The sequence below is a fragment of the Molothrus ater genome, chromosome 2, assembly GCF_012460135.2.
Source record: "Molothrus ater isolate BHLD 08-10-18 breed brown headed cowbird chromosome 2, BPBGC_Mater_1.1, whole genome shotgun sequence".
Taxonomy (NCBI): Eukaryota; Metazoa; Chordata; class Aves; order Passeriformes; family Icteridae; genus Molothrus; species Molothrus ater.
The window spans coordinates 103,306,966-103,328,940 of record NC_050479.2 but is presented as its reverse complement, the minus strand read 5'-3'; the positions used below and the strand labels follow the sequence as shown (position 1 = coordinate 103,328,940).

Sequence of the window (21,975 nt, the reverse complement as noted above, 5' to 3'; positions counted from 1 at the left end):
TTCAAAACCCACATTCAGTGAATTGCAGAAAGTCATTCTCCTCAGAAGAGTGCATTAATATGGACTAGTTTTGGTGGGTTTACCTTGGTGAGCTCCTAGGCACCCACCCAGTCTTTCTCTCACTAACCCCCCTCAAGAGGTTGACCTTGGCTCAATCACCTCCTCTGGACAGGAGAGGGTGAATATAATAAAAGGCTCATGGATCAAGATAAGGACATGGAGAAATCGCTTGCCAATTGCCATCATGGGCAAAACAGATTTGAGTCGAGGCAAATATAATTACCAACATAATCAGAGTAGGATAGTGAGAAATAAAAGTCTTAAATTGCACTTTTCCCCCATACCTTCTTTCTTCTCAGGCTTAACATGATTCCAAACACTTTCTCCTCCTGCTCCTTCCTCCTCAGGGGAGGACTCTTCATGTTCTTCCCCTGCTCCAGCATGGGGACACCTCCACAAACTTCAGCAGTGCTTCCAAAAGCCTGCAGTTCTTCTAGAACCATTTCAGTATGGGCATCCCAGCCCTTGCACAAAACCTGCTTTGGCACTGGTTCCTCTCTCTTCACAGGTCCTGGCAAGGAGCCTGCTCCAGCACAGGTTTCCCACAGGGTCAAGCCTCCTTCAGGCATCCACCAGGTCATCCAGGGGCTGCAGGTGGCACTCTGCTCCCCTGTGGACCTGATGGGTTGCAGGGGCACAGCTGCCTCTCTATGGTGTGCACCATGGCCTGCCAGGGAATCTCTGCTCTGACACCTCCTCTTCCTCCCTCTTCACTGACCTGGCAGTCTTCAGGGTGGTTCTGCTCAAGTCTTCTCCCTCCTCCCCTGGCTGCAATTGCTGTTGCACATTAATTTTCCCTTTCTTAAATCAGTTATCCCAGAGCTGCTGATGGCCTTGGCCAGGGGCAGGTCCTTCTTCGAGCCTGCTGGCAGTGGCTCTCTAGGACATGGGTGAAACTTCTGGAAGCTTCTCAAAGAAGCCACTTCTGTATCCCCCACAAAGTCTTGCCAAAAAAACTAAAGACAACAAGATAACAGGAGAAAATGAGACAAAAAGTATGTTGAGATTAAGACAGGGAGAGCGCTCACCGGCATTAGCAAAATGGGTTTGACGGAGGGGAAAATTAATTAAATTTATTTCAAGTTAAATAGTGTTGAATGGTGAAACACAAAGACAAAATTAAAGCAATATCTCCCCTCTCCTTTTTCTCAGACTTTACTCTTTCCTTGCTGACTCCTCTACCTCACCCACCCCAAGCAATGCAGGGAGATTGGGGAATGGAGCCTGTGGTCAGTCTGTGACATTTCCAGTGTGGATCCTTTCTCTGGGTTGCAGTTCATGATTAATTTGCTGTAGCATAGGATCTTCCATGGATTACTAAGGAGATATCTGATCCTTGAGGCCAACAGATCAACACATAAACCCAATACTAGTTCAGAGACAAGGGAGAGGAAAAATTAAATTCAGGTCCAGTTTACTCCTGAAGACTACAATTTTGCTGCTGCATTTGCAGAAAAGCCTGTACATGGTTTTCTTTCAGAGCCTGATTTTACAGTGTCCTTCAGCTCCACAAAATGTCTACTAAATTTCAGTTTATGCTGGCCTTTTCAGAAGATAGAGTGCTTTCTTTTTTTGGTTTATGTCTTTGTTGCCATTTCTGTGAAGTGTTAGAGGGTGGTGAAAGATATCATTGACCAAGAGTGAATAAAGAAAGGAACCCGAGGAAGGAAGGGCAAGCAAGCTGAAAATCATTAAACATTGGGCTGCAGAATGGGTACAAAGACAGATGGTCTAGATAGAGAGGGAAACAGCATTTTGTTGCCTATGTTATTAAAAATTGATCAATTTAATTTTTGAGTCTTTTTTTTTCCATTTAATCCTTTTGTTCTTCTGTGTAAATGCTCATGAGTATTCCACTCCTTTTGCAATAAATTGTTATTTAACTTACAGTTGATTACTCCTTGGAGTAAGTAGGAAATTATGGATGGAAAGTCCAGATTGAATTCTAGGAATTTCAATGTGCTTTGGAATGAAGAAACCCCAAACTTCTCAGCCTACATTTTCTTTTTAAATGTACAAATGTTTTGTCAATGAGTATTCTGACTGTACAGAGAAAGTACTTAAATATTTATAATTTAAGTTAGTGTTCCTCATGTTGTCTTGATTTCTTTGATTTATGCCACTTGATCTCTTATTTTTCTTTCTAGATCGATTTGCGATATTAGCAAACAATAATCTCCAAATTCTTAAGATCAATAAAAGTGATGAAGGAGTTTACAGATGTGAAGGAAGAGTGGAAGCAAGAGGAGAAATTGACTTTCGGGACATAATTGTTATTGTGAATGGTAAGGAGTAAAGTTGACCATTTGACTTCTTTCTTTATTTGATTATTATGGCCTATTTCAACATGTATCAACTTCTAAAAAAACCTTATTAAACTGGTTAATATAATTGTCACATCTGTTTAGTATTGGTTTCCTATTAATATAATTCCTTCATATTAAAAAAACAAACCTACTATACTGTGTAAATAGAATTCATTGAATTTCATAATATCAGTAAATATAAATATGTAAAGCATAGATCATTATTATTCATCATTTATAGTACAATAATTATTTCAAGACTTGAATTTCAGATTATAATAGTCAGTCAGTCTATTTTTCAGTTTTTTGTCATTTACTCTTAAAAAAAACACACTTGATTTTTCATAATTATTCGCCTTCACTGTGTAATGTACTTTATGAGCTGTCCCAAAAGTCACAGATACATTTTATTACAGTGTCAGTTACAGATTTTTTCAACTTTTATTTTTGTGAGGGATAAAATATGTGAGGAGTTACCTGAAAATTTGCATTGTACGTTTTCATCAGTTTATAATAGACCTCTAAGAGGGAAAATCAATGAATTGAGACAAGAGGGAGCATTTCACTCAACCTCTCTTAACCTCTGCATTGACCTGGTGAAAGATAACTATCTCTTCATATATTGCCTGGAAAGGACACCGTTCATAAAGGGCATTTTTTATCTCTGCAGTCTGTTTAATGTCAGCTTTTCAGTGAAATTCTTCCACAGTGTGTCTTGGGTTCAGAGCTTTAAATGCTGTGCCCTTGACTGGTCCTTCCCAGCAAACCCCAGTAAACACAAATCATTATGGAAGGTGAAGGCACAGCTAGTTTCAGCAGGAGGAGCAGATTCTGCCACAGGTATTTCTTAGTCCACACTGTCAAGCAGCAACATCTGAGGCAGAATTCTCTAGATTATTGTAGGTGGTACATTCTGGTCCTACATTACCATGACTTGTGGTTATGTACAATTCCAACAGTGAATCTGGCAGCATTTAAAATGCCAAATGAGATTTTCCTCTGCTTCTATTTATGTACAGGGATATGAACCCACCTTCTGATTAACTTTCATCTCTATTTATATGCAGTTGAGCAGAGACAGTCTGTATTTAACCTAAACCATTGGTTTGCAAACCATGGTCAGACTTCACATTATTTTTTGCTGAATCATAAAAAAATAATCTGGTCCTTCTTATATTTATTATGACTCTAGGCAAGAATTTTAACACTCATCTCTAAACTTCAGTCTTGGGAGGAGAAGGAGCTGCCAAATAAGTGATTATGACACTGTTGGTCATGTAGAGTGACATCAATTAAGAGCTATTTCCTGCTTCATTTATAGTAATAAGTAGGTTTGCCTACATAAAGTTGAAGGGATAAAATTTGATCCAAAAAAGCTTTTAGAGTAATATTAAAATGCAGCAAAAAATTGTAGTGTTTTAATATTAAAATGCAGAAAAAAAATTGAAGTTTTTTTTGGTGAAAAAAAAAGCCTATAAATGAACTGGATTCAAAAACAAAAACAAAACAAAAAAAAAAAGAGAAGGATCAGTCTATAGGCCACCAAAAGCTACATGGCCATATTTCCATATTTTCACTGCATCTTCTTTTCTAAAAGAGAAAGAAGAAATACTTTAGAGGATAATCTGAGCTTGCAATAAAAAGAAAATATTATTATGAACGTATTTGTATGTAAAAGTTATTCAGCTTTAGAGCTTTACTGTTTATTTAATCATCTTGTTATAGTCACTGTAGAATCTACAGGAATATGAAAAATCTATGCTAAAAATATTTCTATAATAAGAATCACAGAATGAGGTGAACTGGAAGGGACCCCCAAGGAGCATTGAGTCCAATGAAAAAGTTGTCCTGGTTTCAACTAAACCAGGATAGAAGTATGTAAGGTCTCTGAAGCAGGATAAACTGTAACAAAAGAACTAAGGGGTACTTTATGAAATCTGGCATACCATGGTAAATATAGTAGATTTTGTTTTTTTTAATTAAAGTTTGCATATGAACAGTTTGCAAATTTACTCAAAAATAATTAAATCTTGCAGCAAAGTTTGATATCAGGGTAATTTCTAATGTATGGAAATCCTTGGAGGGTTATAATGGGTAAGAAGTTGACAGCTAGATTATCTCTTAGAAATCTGATGTTTACGTTTCTTTTCTTCTTTCAATGCTAAATTTTTTTTAGCATTTCTTTTCTAGTTGTATTTACAGTGAGATCTGAACGTCACGGTTTTCTGTGATTGCAAATGGTTGATATAGAGGAGAATGAAAAAATTCAAGTCCTCCTGTAAACAAAGGTTTCTTTTATTTGTTCTTTTGTCTCTCTTTGGTTTTCCTTATTCTTTTTTTAAAATTATTTTTCCCTAATGTACTACTTAGATTTACTTTTTGCTATCTGAGAAATTCCATAAATTAAATAGTCATCCTGATCTCACTGAAATTAATGAAAGAGAGCTATTTACACAGTTATATGGGACTGAGGTCTGCCACTCTGCTTTAAATATGAAATGAGAGAGATTTACCACCATACCTTCATTTCGCTTTTCGTCTTGTAGCTTTACACTTTAGATCCAACCTCTGTACATAGAAGCATAAAAACAGATTTATTCCTTGAAAAATTACGAACAAAATAAAATTTTACTTTTCAAAAGAGAAAATAATATTTCATTTTATTGTCATTGCAGTATCTCTTGGAAGATTGAAGCACTTAGTAAATACTTAAGTAATGCACTGAACCGTCCTGTAGTCCTGTAGTTCTTAGTGGTGAACAGTGAAGATCCTTTTAGCAAAGAATTATCTCCTCATGTTCCCAGCTGTTTTCAAGGTCCAGACATTAGAATGCATTGCAAAATAGCTAAAATGCATTAAAAGCTTTCTAAGTAGCATTGTGTGGGGTTTTTTTATTGGAGATGGATAAATTCCCGTTGCACAGCAGAAGGGTTTTGTGTGCTGAGTAATGGCCCATGCAATTTCAGATAGGAAAGAAGTGATCTGTGAAACACTATGAAACACACCATTAAAAATGTGAAAAGTACATAAAAACACACAGTTACTTATCATTGATAATTCTGGTACATGATTTTGTATTAATTTGATATATTTAAGATTCAGAAGTGAAAAGGCTTCTGAAATATTTGGTAGAGAGCCACAACAGTTGGTTTTCAAGAGTGGGTGAGAAAAATCTGTTGGAATGCAATGGAACACTAAAAACAAATTTGTTGGGGTTGCCTGTTTCATCTTTTCACTAGTAAAGAGTAAAGATAAAAAGGATAACTGAGTCACTCTGTCATCTCCCAGGATGTTCTTGCTAGCTGACCTCTATTTTGTGAAGCTCTAACCTTTTCCCTTTCCTCTCACTTTCTGTGGCATTCATTCTTCTCCACATATCAACTTCCATCCAACCTGTTTGGATTGTTTTTATTTGTATGTTTCGTAGAATCACAGAATAGTTTGGATTGGAGGGAATTTAAAGACCATCTAGTTTCAAACACCTGCCATGGGCAGGGACATCTGCTGTACCCAGTTCCTCAGACCTCCACCTGATTTGGCCTTGAACATTTCATATTTGCATGTTAATTAATAGAAGAAGATATGTAAACAGATATGTTAAATATCATCCCATGAGTTATTCTGTGTCAAATATTATTGCTATTTTTTCGGTTGGGTAGAGGTTCTTTGTGAACTCTTACGATTTTATAACAGTTAAAAATGTTATTATTTGATTAATATTAATGTTTTAAATGTTATCTTTTAATAATTATTTAATCCCATCAAGAAAAGAAAACCTTTTTAACTATTAGAACAAAATTAAATTCTTGGAAATACAAATGGATTGCATCCATTGGTTGCACATTGCATTGGTGCACCCATTGCATTGCATTTGCCCTTTGGAAGCTGGTGATATTCCTGCCTGGGAAGTATGCTGGGGCTCAATAAAAGGATTGAATATGCACAATCGAGACTCCTGTGTACTGATCCCTCTTTTTGAAACATTTTCTAACATCGGGACATAGTTTTGTGTCTTATGTTTTTATTGTCTTATATGTGTTAGGTGTAATTTCAGTCATCTTAGAGTTTTCTGTAAGAAAATTAAAGAACTCCTGAAAAAGACTTCCAAAAATCTATTCTATTTAAAAAAAAAAGGTTATAAATTTCCTGATAATATTAAAAATCTTGAATTTAACAAAAGTGAACAAATACTACAAACAATAATTCACATGGTAACTTGATCCCTAATTGTAAGCCTAAATTCCCAAGTTAGCAAAGGATCCTGTGTTTTAAATTTCTCCAGGAACACCTAAAATATTTTATTTTTCATTCATTGGAAATGTTTTATTTTTCAGTCCCCCCTACAATCATTCTACTGCAGAAATCCTTCAATGCCACGGCAGATCGAGGAGAGTCAATAACTCTGTTCTGCAGAGCCACTGGATCACCTCCCCCTGAGATCACTTGGTACAGGTGAGTTCAGCCGAGCTCTCCACATCACAGCACATCGTTTTAATGTGTCCCAATCTTCTAGCACAGTCCATTAAGCTGTGCCAGCTTAATTTCTCCGCTGAATTTTAAGATAATTTTCTGTCCGTTTCTATTCTCACTGCTAAGGCTGGATTAAGCATTAATGTGTGAACAGACTCACACAAATTCAATTGCACTCAGGTTGCCAGCAAGTGAGGTAAATGTATAAAGTAACAAAAACACCATATTGTCATTATTTCTTCAGATGTGAGGGGAAAAGGAATAAGTCCATATCTCAAAAACAGTAAAAGAACAATCTAACAACGACTTCTGCACATAAATGCAGAGATATGCATTTATGTAATCAATAAGTATCCAGTAAAGGTCAGCAATACTAATAAAAAAAGGTAGCACTTTCCACATTTGTAAAAATAGATTTTAACCTTAACTCTCTATTTCAATGAGATTCAGAAAAAGGTACAAATTTAGACACTTGTAGGATCCAGGAATGTGTCATTGAATAAGTTTCAATGTAACTTGATATAATTTTATCAATATAAAATACTTTGAAAGTGGAATTGCTTTTAAATCTCATGTGTGTTTTTTTCATTATATCAATGACATGAGCATAGTATAGCTATGTCATTCGGGAACACTTACCCTATAACATTTGTAAAAATTTAAATATCTATTTACTCTGTATTCTTTCAATTTCAACAAAGATATGCATCATTCCTAGAATGTAAAGTATCTCAATACCTCAAACCAGTGCACATTTCTATTTTAGACCAGAATAATTTGCATCTACTTATATTATTTCAAGTGGATTAAAAGGTCATTCCATTTTCAAAATGGGCATAGAAGTGATTTTCATCAATTCTTCACCTCCTTTGGAACATTTGAACAATGTTAGATTAAGTTTCTCTCCTTTGATATCTTAATCTTGTTATGCCATAGGTCAGTTGTGAAGTTGAATTTTTCTCTCATGTAATTTGAATCTCAGGAGATGTAAATAAATAGAAAGCAAAGTTAATTCCTTAATGTGGCTTAGAATACAAAATTTAGTAAAGAGGAGGAAAAATAAACCCAAAATATGTATAGCCCAAATCAAAGAACTGATATTAAATTCAGATCCTATTATTTTTATTTGATGTCTTTGAAGTACTTTTTTAAATGTCTCTCCTATCTGACCAAAATTCATACTAGTTGCCTGAAATCTGCTGTCCTAAATGGCTTTGGTGTATGACAACAAGCATCATGGTATATATTAAGGAAGATTACATCAATTTCCACCATTTGTGGATATCTCCATTAACAGTGTGGATTTTTCCACGTTTTATAAATACTATAGTATGCACACAGGCGAAGTGTCTTAGAGAGACACTTATTTCTGTGTACACTGATCAGAGCCCACTGAAGGATTTCTCTTTGGTTAGACAGCCCTTGAGGAGCTAAATTTTTAAACCGTTCATTACATATCTTTCGTAATGATTTTCCAGAAGCTTTTAAGGTTTGTGGACTGGATATTGAATCATACATGTGCAAACTTCTGTTCTATTTCTCTTTCAGAAACTATCTCATAATGAGGAATATTGGCTAAAGTACCTCCCTTCCCTTTTGATGTTTTATTTTTTCCCTTTTGATTGTCTTTTAATTTCATCTGATTAAGGTGTAAATTCTTGTCAGTAAAAAATGTTCTTTTTTTTTTTTTTTTATTTGCTGACACTGAGATTTTGTAAAATGATCCATCAAAAAAACATTTATCCCTGGGAAAAGATATTATTAGTGATACACAAGCAGGGAAAAAATGGGGAAAGAGAATTCCTTCTATTTTTAGAGAAAGCAAACAATACTAAATGGTCTTCCAGTCCTAAATTTCTGCATCAAATTTCTGAAATCTCTGTCCTAAAATTTTCTGGTCCATGGTTTCATAATCAGCTGATCTCTTCTCCTGTCCTTGGTCTTATCTAAAAGGTATGTCAAGATAAAGACCTTGGTTTTCTACAATAGTTCAGACAGGGGTTTTTTAGTAATAAGCCTGAGCATAGGAAAACCTGGTCAACATATTTTTTCTTGATTTTGAGAAAGATATAGAAAGCATTTTCAGTGAGTGTTAGAGAAGTTTATCTAAACTAATTTATCTAATCATAATATGCTTGTCATCCACTGAAAAGCTAATTGAATATATTTTTCAGAATAGCAAAATATTCCCTATCTGGTTCTGTTAATATTCTTTTTGATGTTGAAAGTAAGTTGGTACTAAGCTCAGTTTTACTGTGTTTCAGTTTTAATAAACAAGTGGAATTATGTCTTGAATTTGATAAAGTTTTACTAGTGCTTTTGTAAGGATTATAATTATTGGTCACAGCAAATCAAGGGAATTGTGTTCAGTTTTAAACCCAACCTCACCTTTTATCTCTGTGAGTTCAGTCAATTTTTTTAATTTGTCTCAGGTTAAACATTTTTAAAATGGGGAGGTGTAATAAAGCGATTTGATGGAAGCCTCTTTTCTGAATTCTCTGATTAGCTAGGTATAGCTAATGGCCTCAGAGACATGGTGTTAGATATTCTGACAGAAAATCATAATTATAGCTTTTCCTGATGTCTCATTGGAAAGCATTCTGAAGTATATTCAGTCTCCTGGGGAGCTGTGGAAAAGTACGGACAAAAAGGGTGGTAAATGATTTTTTACTCCATTCTGCTGCAGGATTTTGTCTTCATGGTGTAAAAGGTATATCCATACTTGTTAAGGTGGTTCATGAAGACTGAGGACTTGTGTTTACACATTTCCATGTTCTTCTGCCCTTGTTGCCTTTTAAAATGGGCTCTCACACCAATATTCAGTCATTCAGTCAAATGAAGTTTCTTTATTAAGACCTGCAGAATCTGGATCTATTCAAAGCTAGTCTTACAGTCGACTACTATTTTAGTCAACTAAAAACTAAATTATCCCAATTTTTACTGACCTTGTTTCCTTTTTGGTTTCCAATTAACTGATTTTAACAGATCAGCTTCAGATAGGCCATGAAAAATATCTGTATTCTTAAAATCAGATGACACTACTATTGAAGGGCCTCATATCTCAGTGTGTTGACTGTAAGCAAGATGGTGGACAAGAGAATAGTCTCAAGCTTTTAGCTCTTTAAGACACTAGCTAATGTGGTGCAGTTGAACTATTTATGTTGATGATTATTATTTCCAGGTGCTGATGATATTTAGATTTGATCGATTTAAAATGGATGCATCTGAATTAACATGTCAATTTTTCTCCAAAAATCCTTTAGTGCACTTATAAAAAATAGTCACTTTGAAATACCTTGTCAAGAAGAAAGGTCATCAAAGTTTAGTTGCTGTTCTATTTCATATATGTATATATTTGGTTGATATTTCATGGACTAAAAGAATCTAATTAATTCTGCATTGAACTGGGATCTCTGTTGAAGCTGATATTACATCAATGTAAAGCATAAACTTAAGAGAGGCAATACACTAATGGAATTAAATTATCCAGGAGTGAAAGATAATGATCCTAATGTAACTACAGGTCATGAACTGGAAATCTTTACTTGTGTGAATAGTCCTACTGAAAACATTGTTTATAGCTGTGGAGATAATTTACACTGCTAAAGTCTAGCTGGATCAATTTCCTGGTCTTTGCTGACAGGATTTAGGATTATCTTATAAAAGAAATAATCCACTTTAAGTATACTATTCATGTTTTCCTATTACCCAATATCAACATCAATATGAATCTCTCTGCTCTCTAGAGGGTCCAGGGAAATGCTCATAATCTCATTTCTGCTGAGAAACTGCTATAGATATCAATGATGGTGAAAACAACTACCTGGAATTACTTCTAACCTTTATACATGCTTTTGTCTCCTAAAAATATCACTAGGGGGTTTTTAGTTGTTTGGGATATTTCATTGTTGTTCGTTTCTTTGTTTGTTGTTGTGTAGTGGGTTTGGGTGGCTTTTTCTGTTGTTCTGGTTCTGGTTAGGTTTGATTTTCTGTGAGACTATCTAATATGGAAAATAAGGCCTTTCCTGTTCTGTAAAACAGTTTCTGTGATTTTCTTTGGAAAGGAAATGAACAAGTTTCATAATAATGTCTTGATGTTGGTAACTAAGTGGATTATAATTATTTACAAAAAAATGTTGGTACTAAGTGCAAACTATATAGAAATCAGGGTAGTCATGCTAACAGTTATGATTCTCCCAAGAAGAAAATCAGTATTCTCATTTTTAGAGAAAATATTATTTAGGAAAATATGAAAAATATATAGTTGCTGTTATATGAGAATGAAATTGAAATAATTTTTCTTCAAATATTGAAAAAAAATTAATGTCCTAAACTGGGAATATTGAATAGAATAGAATGTTTGAGTAATGTCCTCTTGAAAAAGCATCTGTGTGTAGGCCAAGGTGGCCAAATGAACAGGTCAAGCCTCAATCAGCCCTCAGAATTGCTTGCAGATTTTATTATTTCTGCACCATCTGGTCACAGCTCATTCTAACATCTGGAGACATGCCTGCTTGCTAGGTTGTGGCTAGCCAACAACAACTGAGAGGAAATAATTTGGATGGGTTCTTGATGTGCCAATAGGTTCTACGTGAATGTAATTTAATTTTTTTATAAGTTGCTATATTGTTACTACTGTGAACTGTGGCAGTTACACTTGAAAAATATGTTTTTAATAGTTTCTCGCATACAATATATAAGCAATTTCCTTATGCCCTCCCTTGAATGTAAGCCATACATAAGAATCCTATTCACAACCATTTTTCTAACATTTGGACAATATTAAACATTTAAGGATAAAGGTATTATAATATTTTTATGTGTATGTGTGTGTATATATATATATATATATATATAAACCTGACAATTACATTATTAATTAAATTATTAATTTAATTGTGATTAAATTATTAATTAATTGTGATTAAATTGTTGATTAAATTGTTATTTTTGAAGCTGGTGTAATAGTAATCTCTTCCCTCAAATATTATTTTCAGCCTATTGATACTTCTATAGCACGTTGTTAAAGGAACTTAGTGGCAGATTTATACTTTTTTTTTTTTTTTTTAGGAATGGTAAACTTATTGAAGAAAATGAAAAATATGTCCTGAGAGGAAGCAATACACAACTAACAATAAGAGATATAAAAAATATCGATGCGGGTCCTTATATCTGTAATGCTAAAAACAAAGCAGGAAATGACAAAAAACAGACAGTCCTTCAAGTTTTTGGTAAGTACTGCATAATATGGTCCATCTTTCCTTTTAAAATGTAAACAGTAAGGAAATAGGTTTTCAATCACAATTTTCATTTCTGCAAGGTGCCTACTGATGCAGCAAAGTGCTTTCTGTATGATTTTACAATTTCTTTTGTCCCTGTTGGCTGTTTAAACCTTTACACCTGAACTTCATTTTGAAAAGGTTATCTTCAGCATTTGCTTTTCTGCTATTCACATGCAGGATACAATGGAGTGTTAATAGTTAATTCACCCTGGTTTTAATTTAGAAGTTGACTGCTTGCAAGAAAACCAAGAGGAGAAAGGGGGAAGTTCTGAAAGGGGGAAAAGCAGGTTATCTTCACTTGTAAGCAGTGAGGGTTTTTAGTAAGGCAATGCCATGCAGAGATCTTCCTAATTTTTTTTTTCAATTTATCTTTCTTGACATCTATTTTTTAGGTGTACTATTGCAGATACAGTCACAACAATGTTGTATGTGCTGAGCTTCAAAGGATAAAAGTAATAACCTCAAAACCCTTATTTCTCTTTCTATGTTCCACCACCCCAACTGTGCTAATGATTCCCTCCTTTAAATAGAACTGATAATTTATTTGAGGTTTCCTTGAGATATAACCTAGTGAGAGTGGGTATTCGTAAGAATGTAGAAAACATCCCTCAGAATCACTGTGCAAAACAAAAAGGCTGTAACTTACTTATGAAAAACCTACAAAAATGAATGTGTTGGGGTTTAAATATATATATATATATATAAAATTATATAGAGAGAAATTATCTTTTCTATAATACAAGCTATATTTAATGTAAATATATTATATATATTTACATTAAATATAGCTTGTATTATAGGGAAAGATAATTTCTATTTGAAGAGTTAAATGCCATACTTAAGACAGATGAAATTATTTCCCAGTTTAAAAGAAATCAAATATTTAGGATTTAACACTATTCCGAGCTAAAGCTAATAATAATTTACAAAAGTGAAGAGTTCTAACGGGAGAGAGGAATCTGATAATTGACATTGAAGAAGGTGGTTGTTGGGCTGTATAATGCTGGCATTTGGGGCCTGGGAGCCTGAGGCTGAGGCCATGGTGTCAGGTGAACATGGCTGAGTTCCCACACATCCCACTGTCTCCTCTTTGAGAAACTCTTTATGCTGGGTTGTCTCCAGCTCTGCACTCCGGGTGGATTCCATTGGGCTGTGGTTTTGAGGTACTTGAGAGTTATTCTCAATTTCCTTTCAAGGGAAAGATTAAATAAAATCTTAAATTTTATCCCAGCCTCAAGAAATACAGCATCTTGGTTTGGAAAACTGAAATATTTCATTCAACTCTATTTCCAAACTTAAAAAAAAAAAAAGGAAGGAATAGAAATTGCTTTCTAATTTTGATATTAATTTAGGGAAATTTCAGTCAGAAATAACTGTGTGTGTTATACAAGTAATTTTAAGTGTTCCTGAGCTTGATTTAATTCCTTGATTTAATGAAAGGGATAGGAAAAAGGAGACTCCAAACTAAGAGAGAGGATTTCCTGCTTATATTTTTCATCCTTTAGCAACCATTTTTCTGGGGGCTCCATGGGAAGTCTGGGGACTCCAAAATCCTACTGTTTTAATGGATGCAATGAGTTGGTTAAATCCATTATGAACCTATACATCCTTAATGTTTCCATGACATCCTAAACTCCTAAATTTCTTAGGTATTTTCTTTCTTACATGGAAAATACTTTCTTATGTTTAAGTTTCCACAGAATTCCTCTAGAATTCTCTAGAGTGTCTCCCACATTTCTGCCCCAAGAGGTTATAGCTAATTTGTAACAGACTTTAATGTCTCCTACAATAAACTTCACTTTTATCTCTTTCACACAGATTATATACAGTCATACATACAGCCAACAACTACTTATCTTTTTTCCATTAAATGTGTTAAAAAAGTGTCAGTCTGAAAATGACGAGGCAGATGGCTGGTTATTATAGCTAAATAGTACCCAAACAACTTGTTTATGTTAAATTGACCTATTAAATTGCATTTTTCTCTCTCACCTCATTAGCTTATTTGTCTCACATGTCTGCTATCTTTAATTTTAATTTACAATGCAAACTCCTTAGGGCAACAACTACTGTTTCTACAACATGGCTCTGGCAGTGTTAAAACTCATAATAACAGTAATATAACCATAATGCAATAAAAATGATAGTAACATTATAGAATTCACTACTTAAACTTTCTAGAGCACAGGACTTTTGTATAGACATGCTCATTTCAGTGTCATGTAATAACTACCTATTTAGTTTCCATGCATGACCTAGATTCTTTAGTTTAACTTTGATTTTCTTTCAGTATCAATGCTAAACCCCCTTTTTATTCTGATATAAAATGCTTACTCTGACAGTTTTTCTGCAGCTCTGATATATGTGTAGAAACCTATAGGCACATACCCTGCCTTCCCCAGTTCATCTGTATCAGTGCTTTGTTCTAAAAAGAGAGAAAAAACCCTGGTTTTCTCAGTCTTTGTTGTTATGATTTGATCATCTCTGTCTGTCCTCCTCTTATCTGACATAGCTTTTTTTTTTTTGTATCATTAGCATTTACTACCTAAAAGATCTTATCTATTAATGCTTAGAACTTGTGCTGAGGTTTTTAATTCAAATTCATTTATGTTTACTACTGAACAGCTTGAAACCATAGGTATTCATCCTTTAATTCCTTAAAAATATTCTCTGTATTTATCTCTGTTTCATAGCTATCACTTTCATTCATACTGTTCCACTTTATTTTTTTCTTTATTTTTTTCTTCAGTAGTAACTATCCATTTTTATAAATTTGTGTGTTTGAATACATCTAAATTATCATTTTATATTATGAAATACCACATTTTTACATCTATGGAAAACACAAAAATATTTCCAAAAATAACATAATAACAAACAGTTGATTTAAGAACCGTCAATAAATTCAATATATTGAAGCTTCCTACATCTCGTTACTTTCTCCAAAGTAAACATTCCTTGCTTCATCATTCCTCTCCAAGGAGATGGCAGTAGTCTTCATTTATGTTAAAACAAAAAATATAATCAGACTAAATGAAAGAAAATTAGCTTTAATTAAAGACATATTTGTGCTTAATATGAATCGTGTTTATATTACTAGGGTTTTCATTTTGTTTGCTTATTTCTACTTCTTTACACTCAAATATGTGGTTATACAATTTGACGATACTTAGTGTGGGGGTTTTCAACAAGTATTCTTGTTACTGTACTTAGGTCACAGAAAGCTACATCTATATGTTTAATAATTTGCTTTCCTGGAAAGAAAAAATATTCTTTCTTTAATCAGAATCAATAATAATAAAAATTTTAAGGGAGTTCTAGCAGAACTTAATTTGAAGTTCTCTATGATATAGGTGTTTTACCTCCATAATCAGTGAGAAGGCAGTCTGAGTAATATTTTGTTGTAAAAGTATTTCATTGGCATTTCAGTGGGTTCTGACAAATGACTTCACGAAAATCAAACGAGGAGATACCTCAAAAAGCATTACAAAAGACACTTTGTACTTAATGCATTGTTTAAACACATACTACTTTTATTTTCTAGATGCCTTTATAATATGAATGTTGTTTAGTGGAAAAGTTTCTTTCAGTTTTTTACATTCAAAATGTAATTTTTACTGATTATTGAGAAACTATATGCTGTTATTTATATATATTTTTATCATCTGACAGAGAAGAGGAAATACAATGGACCTCTCCTATCTTATCCCTCTTGTGTTTATTTCAAATGCTAAAATTTAAAACTTTTATGTTAATTTAGTCCTTCAAAATCCATTCATCTTGGAACCAAAAAGGCTGTCTTGTGCTTCTGAGACTGGGGTGACAAGTTGTCTAAATTTTCCCCTTATTTTCAGTCTTAACGCTGCATTCCTTTATATAGTACCTGGAGCATGCCTAAATATTTTTCTTTTGGGCTTAGCAAGTAAATTTATATGTTATATATTATACATATTTATACATATTATTTTAATAGATATCATTATATATTTTAATATATCTTTTCTATTATTATATATATTATTAATTATATATTATTCATATATGTATTTAATATGCTTTTTGTCATTTGTTTTGTTTGTCATGAGATGCTTTTCAACACATACATGGAAGCTTTTAATTTAAATTCACTGATACCTCTAGAAGGAGAATGCCATGGATCTGTGTATGGAGCTATGTGTGCCTGCTCCTCCCAGGTACCATAAAGTTCACCAACTGCAGCTTCACAAAGTCCAGCTCAACACTTACAGGTGTAATGTTAGCAATGCCTTGTGAAGGCTGACCTGGAACAGAGACTAGGCAGCAGTTAAAGAATAAAGTAGGGATTTATTAAAAGGCCTTGATGGATTCACCTTGGGCGGTACAAGAGCCCAGTCAGAGCTACACTCAAGATGGACCCAAAATGGTCACAAAATGGACCACTGGTCACAAGGTCTCTCTTTTACAAGTTCTGGCCCATTAGCATATTGGAGTTAATTGTCCAGTTATAGCTTTAACTCCTGAAGTCCCATCCTTCTTGTTTTTCTCTCTTCAGTCCATGTTGTTTATGCTCTTGGGACTGAAATTTGGATCATTTGTCCTTGGTCCCCAGCTAGAGAAGGAATTCTTTTGTCTACCTACTCTGTGAAGAGAGCTCACCATCCCCTAATAGGAAGCTCAGAATTACACACTAAAGTGGCACAGAATCTGAAAATTATAAAAGCTGAAACCTGAGGCATCATTAGAAGTTCATTTTCTGCATTCCTTTTTCCTCCTTATTACTTCCTCACTTTTTTGGAATACTTCTCCTTTTTAAAATAAAAATATCCAATCTGTTAAGACAGTGATGGCAGTTTTCCCAGAAGAAAAGTTTTAAACCCTTCTGAGTGTGAAGCAGTAATAGCATTTTAACATAGTTCAATAATACCATCCAAAGAGAGAGTTCATGGTGTGACAAGTCAGGTCACCATTTCACACTGGCATGTGTGTGAATCTTTATCATATAAGGGATCAAATTTCTGAAACCTCTTTCTTAGGTATTTCCATGCTGGGCTCTTGCTTGTTTACTAGGCTCAAACTGTATCAGGACTTTCCAGGAGGATGGGGGTGCAGTTTTGCCACCTGATTCAAATGTGTCTGGGCAGGAGAACAGCAGGAAGGGATGATTCCTCCTGGGGTGTATTAATCAAGTGATTCATCAGGCAGCCATACAGACATACACCAGGCTTCTCACCAGTACAAGCAAGTTTGTATCAATATCAAACTGTTTCAAAAAATTCTTTTGGTGAAGCATAAATAGGACTATGTCAAGCTTTATATATGTGTTGCTTTCAAGGTTTGATGAAACTCTTTGTTAAAGGTATGGGTAGAAGTCTGTGAATTCAGTAAATTGTGTACCTTTTCCAAGAAACTGGTTGTAAGCAAAAGCCTCAGACTGCCATCCATGTTCATCATAGGCTTAATGGAGAGGCTGTAGGTATACAGCAATGAGACAAATCCAGAATAGTCCGAGAAAGAAGTCTGAGAGAAACTTTGTTGCTGTGGAAGTGTTAGAAAACTTAAAACCAACCTTCTTGGCTCAGAAAACAAACTTTCCAATCAGTAAATATTGTTTCTTTATTTGGCATCATCACTTCGTTGATATTTAACAATGCATGTCTAGTAATAATAGTTCCTTACCTTAAATAATTTTAATTAAGTTTAGCTCCTTTCTATATTCAAGCATTCTTTCATTTGAGCCAGATCATTTAGCTTGCAAATGTTTCAACTACATCACATCTACATTTCAAAATTTCTGTCTGAAGAAAGCAGCAAAACCCTGAATGCTTCCTGAATTTGCATTCCAAGTCTCTGTATTTTTATTTGCTTCATATTTTCTGGAATACAAAAAGCAAATACCAACTCAGTTTGAGAATGACCTTATCAATTTAAAAAGAACAGTTAAAAAATTGGAGGCAGGAGGGTGAGGGAAATGACTGTTCCGGTATTTCTGTCAATCTAGTTTTGGCATTTTCAACTAGTTTTATTTACATGTACACAAATGTATTTTAATATTTTCCAATGTCCAAAATGTCATTGAAAAGTATTCAAACAGTGTAAAAACTTCTAGTCAATAGTAAGTTATGACTTGTGACCTACAAAAATGAATTAATTAAATAATATCCCCCATATGAGCTCTCTTCTTCCAAGTAATAACTGTCAGCTAGATGTATTTGATGATTAATCAGTGCTTATTCCTTTAAATGTCAGGTACTCTTGTCTAAAATGTCAAGCTAAAACTTTTTGTCTTGTAGTGATCCATTTGAAAAAGGTCTTGAAGGAATTCAGAATAAGTCTAAGGTTAAGAATTATTTTTGTGTTTTGGAACATGCATCATCTTGAGCAAATGACATTGTTTGTCATGTTGTCCAGATGGGGAACTCATTTTGATGGAAATAATTATAACTTTTGAGAATTTTTGGCATGAAATGCTATGTATGACCCCTCAAAAAAAAAAAAAAGAAAAAAGCCTTATGTCTGTTATAGCTCATCCTTTTTTCCAGGAAGGATGATAGAGTAATGAAAGGATAGAACAGTTTATTTTGTAGCCAGGTGATATGGCTATAGAAATAGAGCACTTGAGTGCCAAGGTGAAATATTTCATGGGCATTTGAATGATCCTGAAAGTGAGAGTAATAATTAAAGTTATTTTGGAATTTAACATAATTATCTTTTGTGTCTAATTCTGGTGGTGTTTTAGGTCTTTCCACTGACATCCATTTTTGTACCACAGAGGAGTTTTATATTTTCTTGGCCAAATTAATATCCTGATGTAATTATTTGCTTGCTACCTTCTACTGCATCCAATAAATCTGCATCCAGTTGACATTTCAAGAATTCCTGATCACTTAAGGTGTTTTCTTTCATCACATGATCTCATTCACCATAGATTATGTATTAATGAAGCAGGATTATTAGTTCAGTGCTTTCTTAGGTAAAATTCTACTTGTTTCTCATCTCTATGCAGTAAACACACAATTGTTTATTCATAATAGTAAAGGGTGAAGAGACACTACAGAAGCAACAGAAAGAATATGGAGAAAAGGATTGAGAAGTGAGACCAAGAATTGTGTGGAGGGAATGGATAAAAAGTGGGTGATGTGCCTACAGATAGCAAGTTTGAACCTGCTTTACTTATTCTTCTTGATGATGCTGAATGTAACGTCTGTGAGACAATACTTATAACTGAGGAGTCATAGAATGAAGCAGGAGACTGGACATAAGGAAAACACCCCTCCCCAGGACAGCCAGGCTGAGGCTGAGCCAGGACTGCAATAGGCTGAGGAGAGGTTGTCTACTCTCTGTTCATGACATTTTTCAAAATAGTGCCTGACAAATCCCTGTGCAGTCTGACCTGAGCAGGGTCTGTTGATGCTGTGTTGATGAGGGGATTGGTCAAGAAGCTCTCCTGGTGCCCATTCCAACCTGAATGAGCATCTTTCCCATTTTGATCCATGAACATAAGGCAATATTGCTGTTCTCCATAGCATACACTTTAGTAACCCCTTTAGAAGACAGATTACATCTCTTTATTTTCTGTTTCATAAGGAATACACCACAGTAGTGCTTCCTCAAAAGTGCAGCTCAGAGAAACTGCTTAGAAAATACATTGCTTTCAACAAATGTACTTAAAGCTGATGAAGTTAATCTTAAGAGCTGCCCAATTTTTGATTCTCATGTAAATTTTATTCACTGCTTTTGGGTGTAAATATATTGAATCATATTCTTATTACAGGATTACATGTTGGGTTTTTCAGGGGGATGAGTGTCTTTTTCGATATACAAGGGGAATAGGTTCAGAGAAGCTTATTAATCATTATATATGAGGTAATACATAGGAAAAAAAAATTAATGAAGATGCTTGAATGTCATGCAAGAGAGTAATATTCTATCCCAGTACTAATACAGACTTCTTGTACAGATAAATCCTCTGTGTAAAAGTATTCACATGTTACCAGAAATTGTATTCTATGTATAAATAACCTGATAAGGTACAGTATAGTTTGAAAGATGCAGCTGATATGTAATTGAGGCTATGAAGTGGAATGATTTGAATGATGCAAAAAATATCTGGACTTTTTAAAATGTATCTTACCACCAGTTTACTTGGTAAGTAAGGATGAGCACCTTTGTAACAGAGGACTCTTCATTTCTCCATAGTGTTAGTACCAGCGAAATGTGTTTTATGCTGGGGTATTTTGTTAAATTCTGTAATTCATGTAGGCCAGTGAAACATTGCTAAAGATCAAAGTCAAAGAATGGTAATAATTCCTATTTTTTTTTCTGAATAATGTGCATTTGAAGACAAACAAATGCATTATGGAATCAAAGAATGCCTGAGATAGGAAAGCACCTCTGGAGACCATCTAGTCCAGAGTCAGAAAGAGCAGATATCTTGGGACAAATCTAGCTGGGTTTTGGTTACCTCCAGGAAGGGAGGCTCCACAGGCTCCTGGGCAGCTTGTCCCTAAGGGGAAGAAAGCACATAAACACAGCCACCAAACCAGACCATCCAGGACTGATCCCACTCTACCCCACCAAGGAAGTACGATGTCCAGCTCATACAAAAATGGTTGCTGTGCAACTTGAGGTCAGAAAAGTTAATTGCTTTTATAGATAATAACATTAAACTTTAGTTAATCCAAAAAAAAAAAAAGTTGGACAAATAAAGGTGTTTTTAAATATAGATTTTGATATTACATTATTTGTGCAGGATCAGTAATGCAATTTGTATTTTTAACAGTGCAGCCTCAAATAATACAACTTAAAAATGAAACCACATTTGAGAATGGGAAAGCAACCCTCATCTGTGAAGCAGAAGGAGAACCTGTTCCAGAGATTACTTGGAAAAGGGCCATTGATGGAATGACTTTCTCGGAAGGCGACAAGGTAAATCTACCTCTAATATATGAAATATCTCAATATGCATTGTCTGCCTAATCTTCTCCTTGTAAGCAGAAAATTAATTTAGAGACAGATTAATTCTAGATTCCTCTGGAATTAGAAGGAATTGCTATTTTCTAAGGCAGTAAGAGAGACATGGAGATTCTAAATTTTAAATTAAAAAAAAAAGAAAAAAGCAATCAAATGCTGAAAGGCAATTCATCTTTGTAGCTTAAATTGTCATATATAATCCCTACTAGTGGTTTCAATTTCATCTTGATTATTATGGCTACACATAGCACTTCTTCAGAATATTTGGATTCTTCCAGTAATCCTCAAAATACAGTGGAGCTTAAAGATACTTTAAATTTAAAAAAACAGAATACTTCGTAGTTCTTTATTTCCCACTTCACCTTTTTTCTTCCAATTTTTTTCCTGTCACTGAAGACAAACTGAGCCTATTTTCCCATTTGATCTCCCTATTTTAATATTTTATTACAAAAGTAAGTTGAGTGGAGAAAGATTGCAGTATGAAAATGGAGAAAGTCAGTCAGTGTGGGAAAAGGAGCTGTGCTTAGGTAGAATGGTGAAATGAAAAGGGAATGGTGCAATGCAATTCCTGACCATGCTTATAGCAAGCTGTGTTTCTACAGAGTTCTTCTTCTTCTTTTTACCTTTTAAATAATTATTTAGGTATTTGAGCAAGTATTTTCTCTTCATTTCCTTATATAGACTACAGAATTTCTCTGTAGTGGTTGAAGTAAGAGATACCATCTTTCTGGGTAACTAATTCATAATTTTTACGCTAGGTAATTTTGTAGTAAAATACTTTCTTCTTGCATATTCATAGCTGTTGCTTAAAAAACACACACAGGTGAAAACCTAGATAGCAATCATGCCACCAATGGAATTAGATACTTAGTAAATCTCTTATTCGTAGGGAATTGCTGTATGTTAAG

General features: G+C 34.2%; 1 protein-coding gene across 2 annotated transcripts in view; it reads left to right on the top strand.

Annotated features, from left to right (window-relative positions):
* NCAM2 (neural cell adhesion molecule 2) overlaps positions 1 to 21,975 on the top strand; it is a 274,685-nt gene that overhangs the window by 143,492 nt on the left and 109,218 nt on the right. For both annotated transcript variants that reach the window (XM_036394284.2, XM_036395044.1), the window contains exons 5-8: positions 2,208 to 2,345; positions 6,701 to 6,818; positions 11,907 to 12,067; positions 20,877 to 21,022. In XM_036394284.2, coding sequence (XP_036250177.1) covers positions 2,208 to 2,345; positions 6,701 to 6,818; positions 11,907 to 12,067; positions 20,877 to 21,022 — 563 coding nt within the window. The remainder of the gene's footprint in view (positions 1 to 2,207; positions 2,346 to 6,700; positions 6,819 to 11,906; positions 12,068 to 20,876; positions 21,023 to 21,975) is intronic.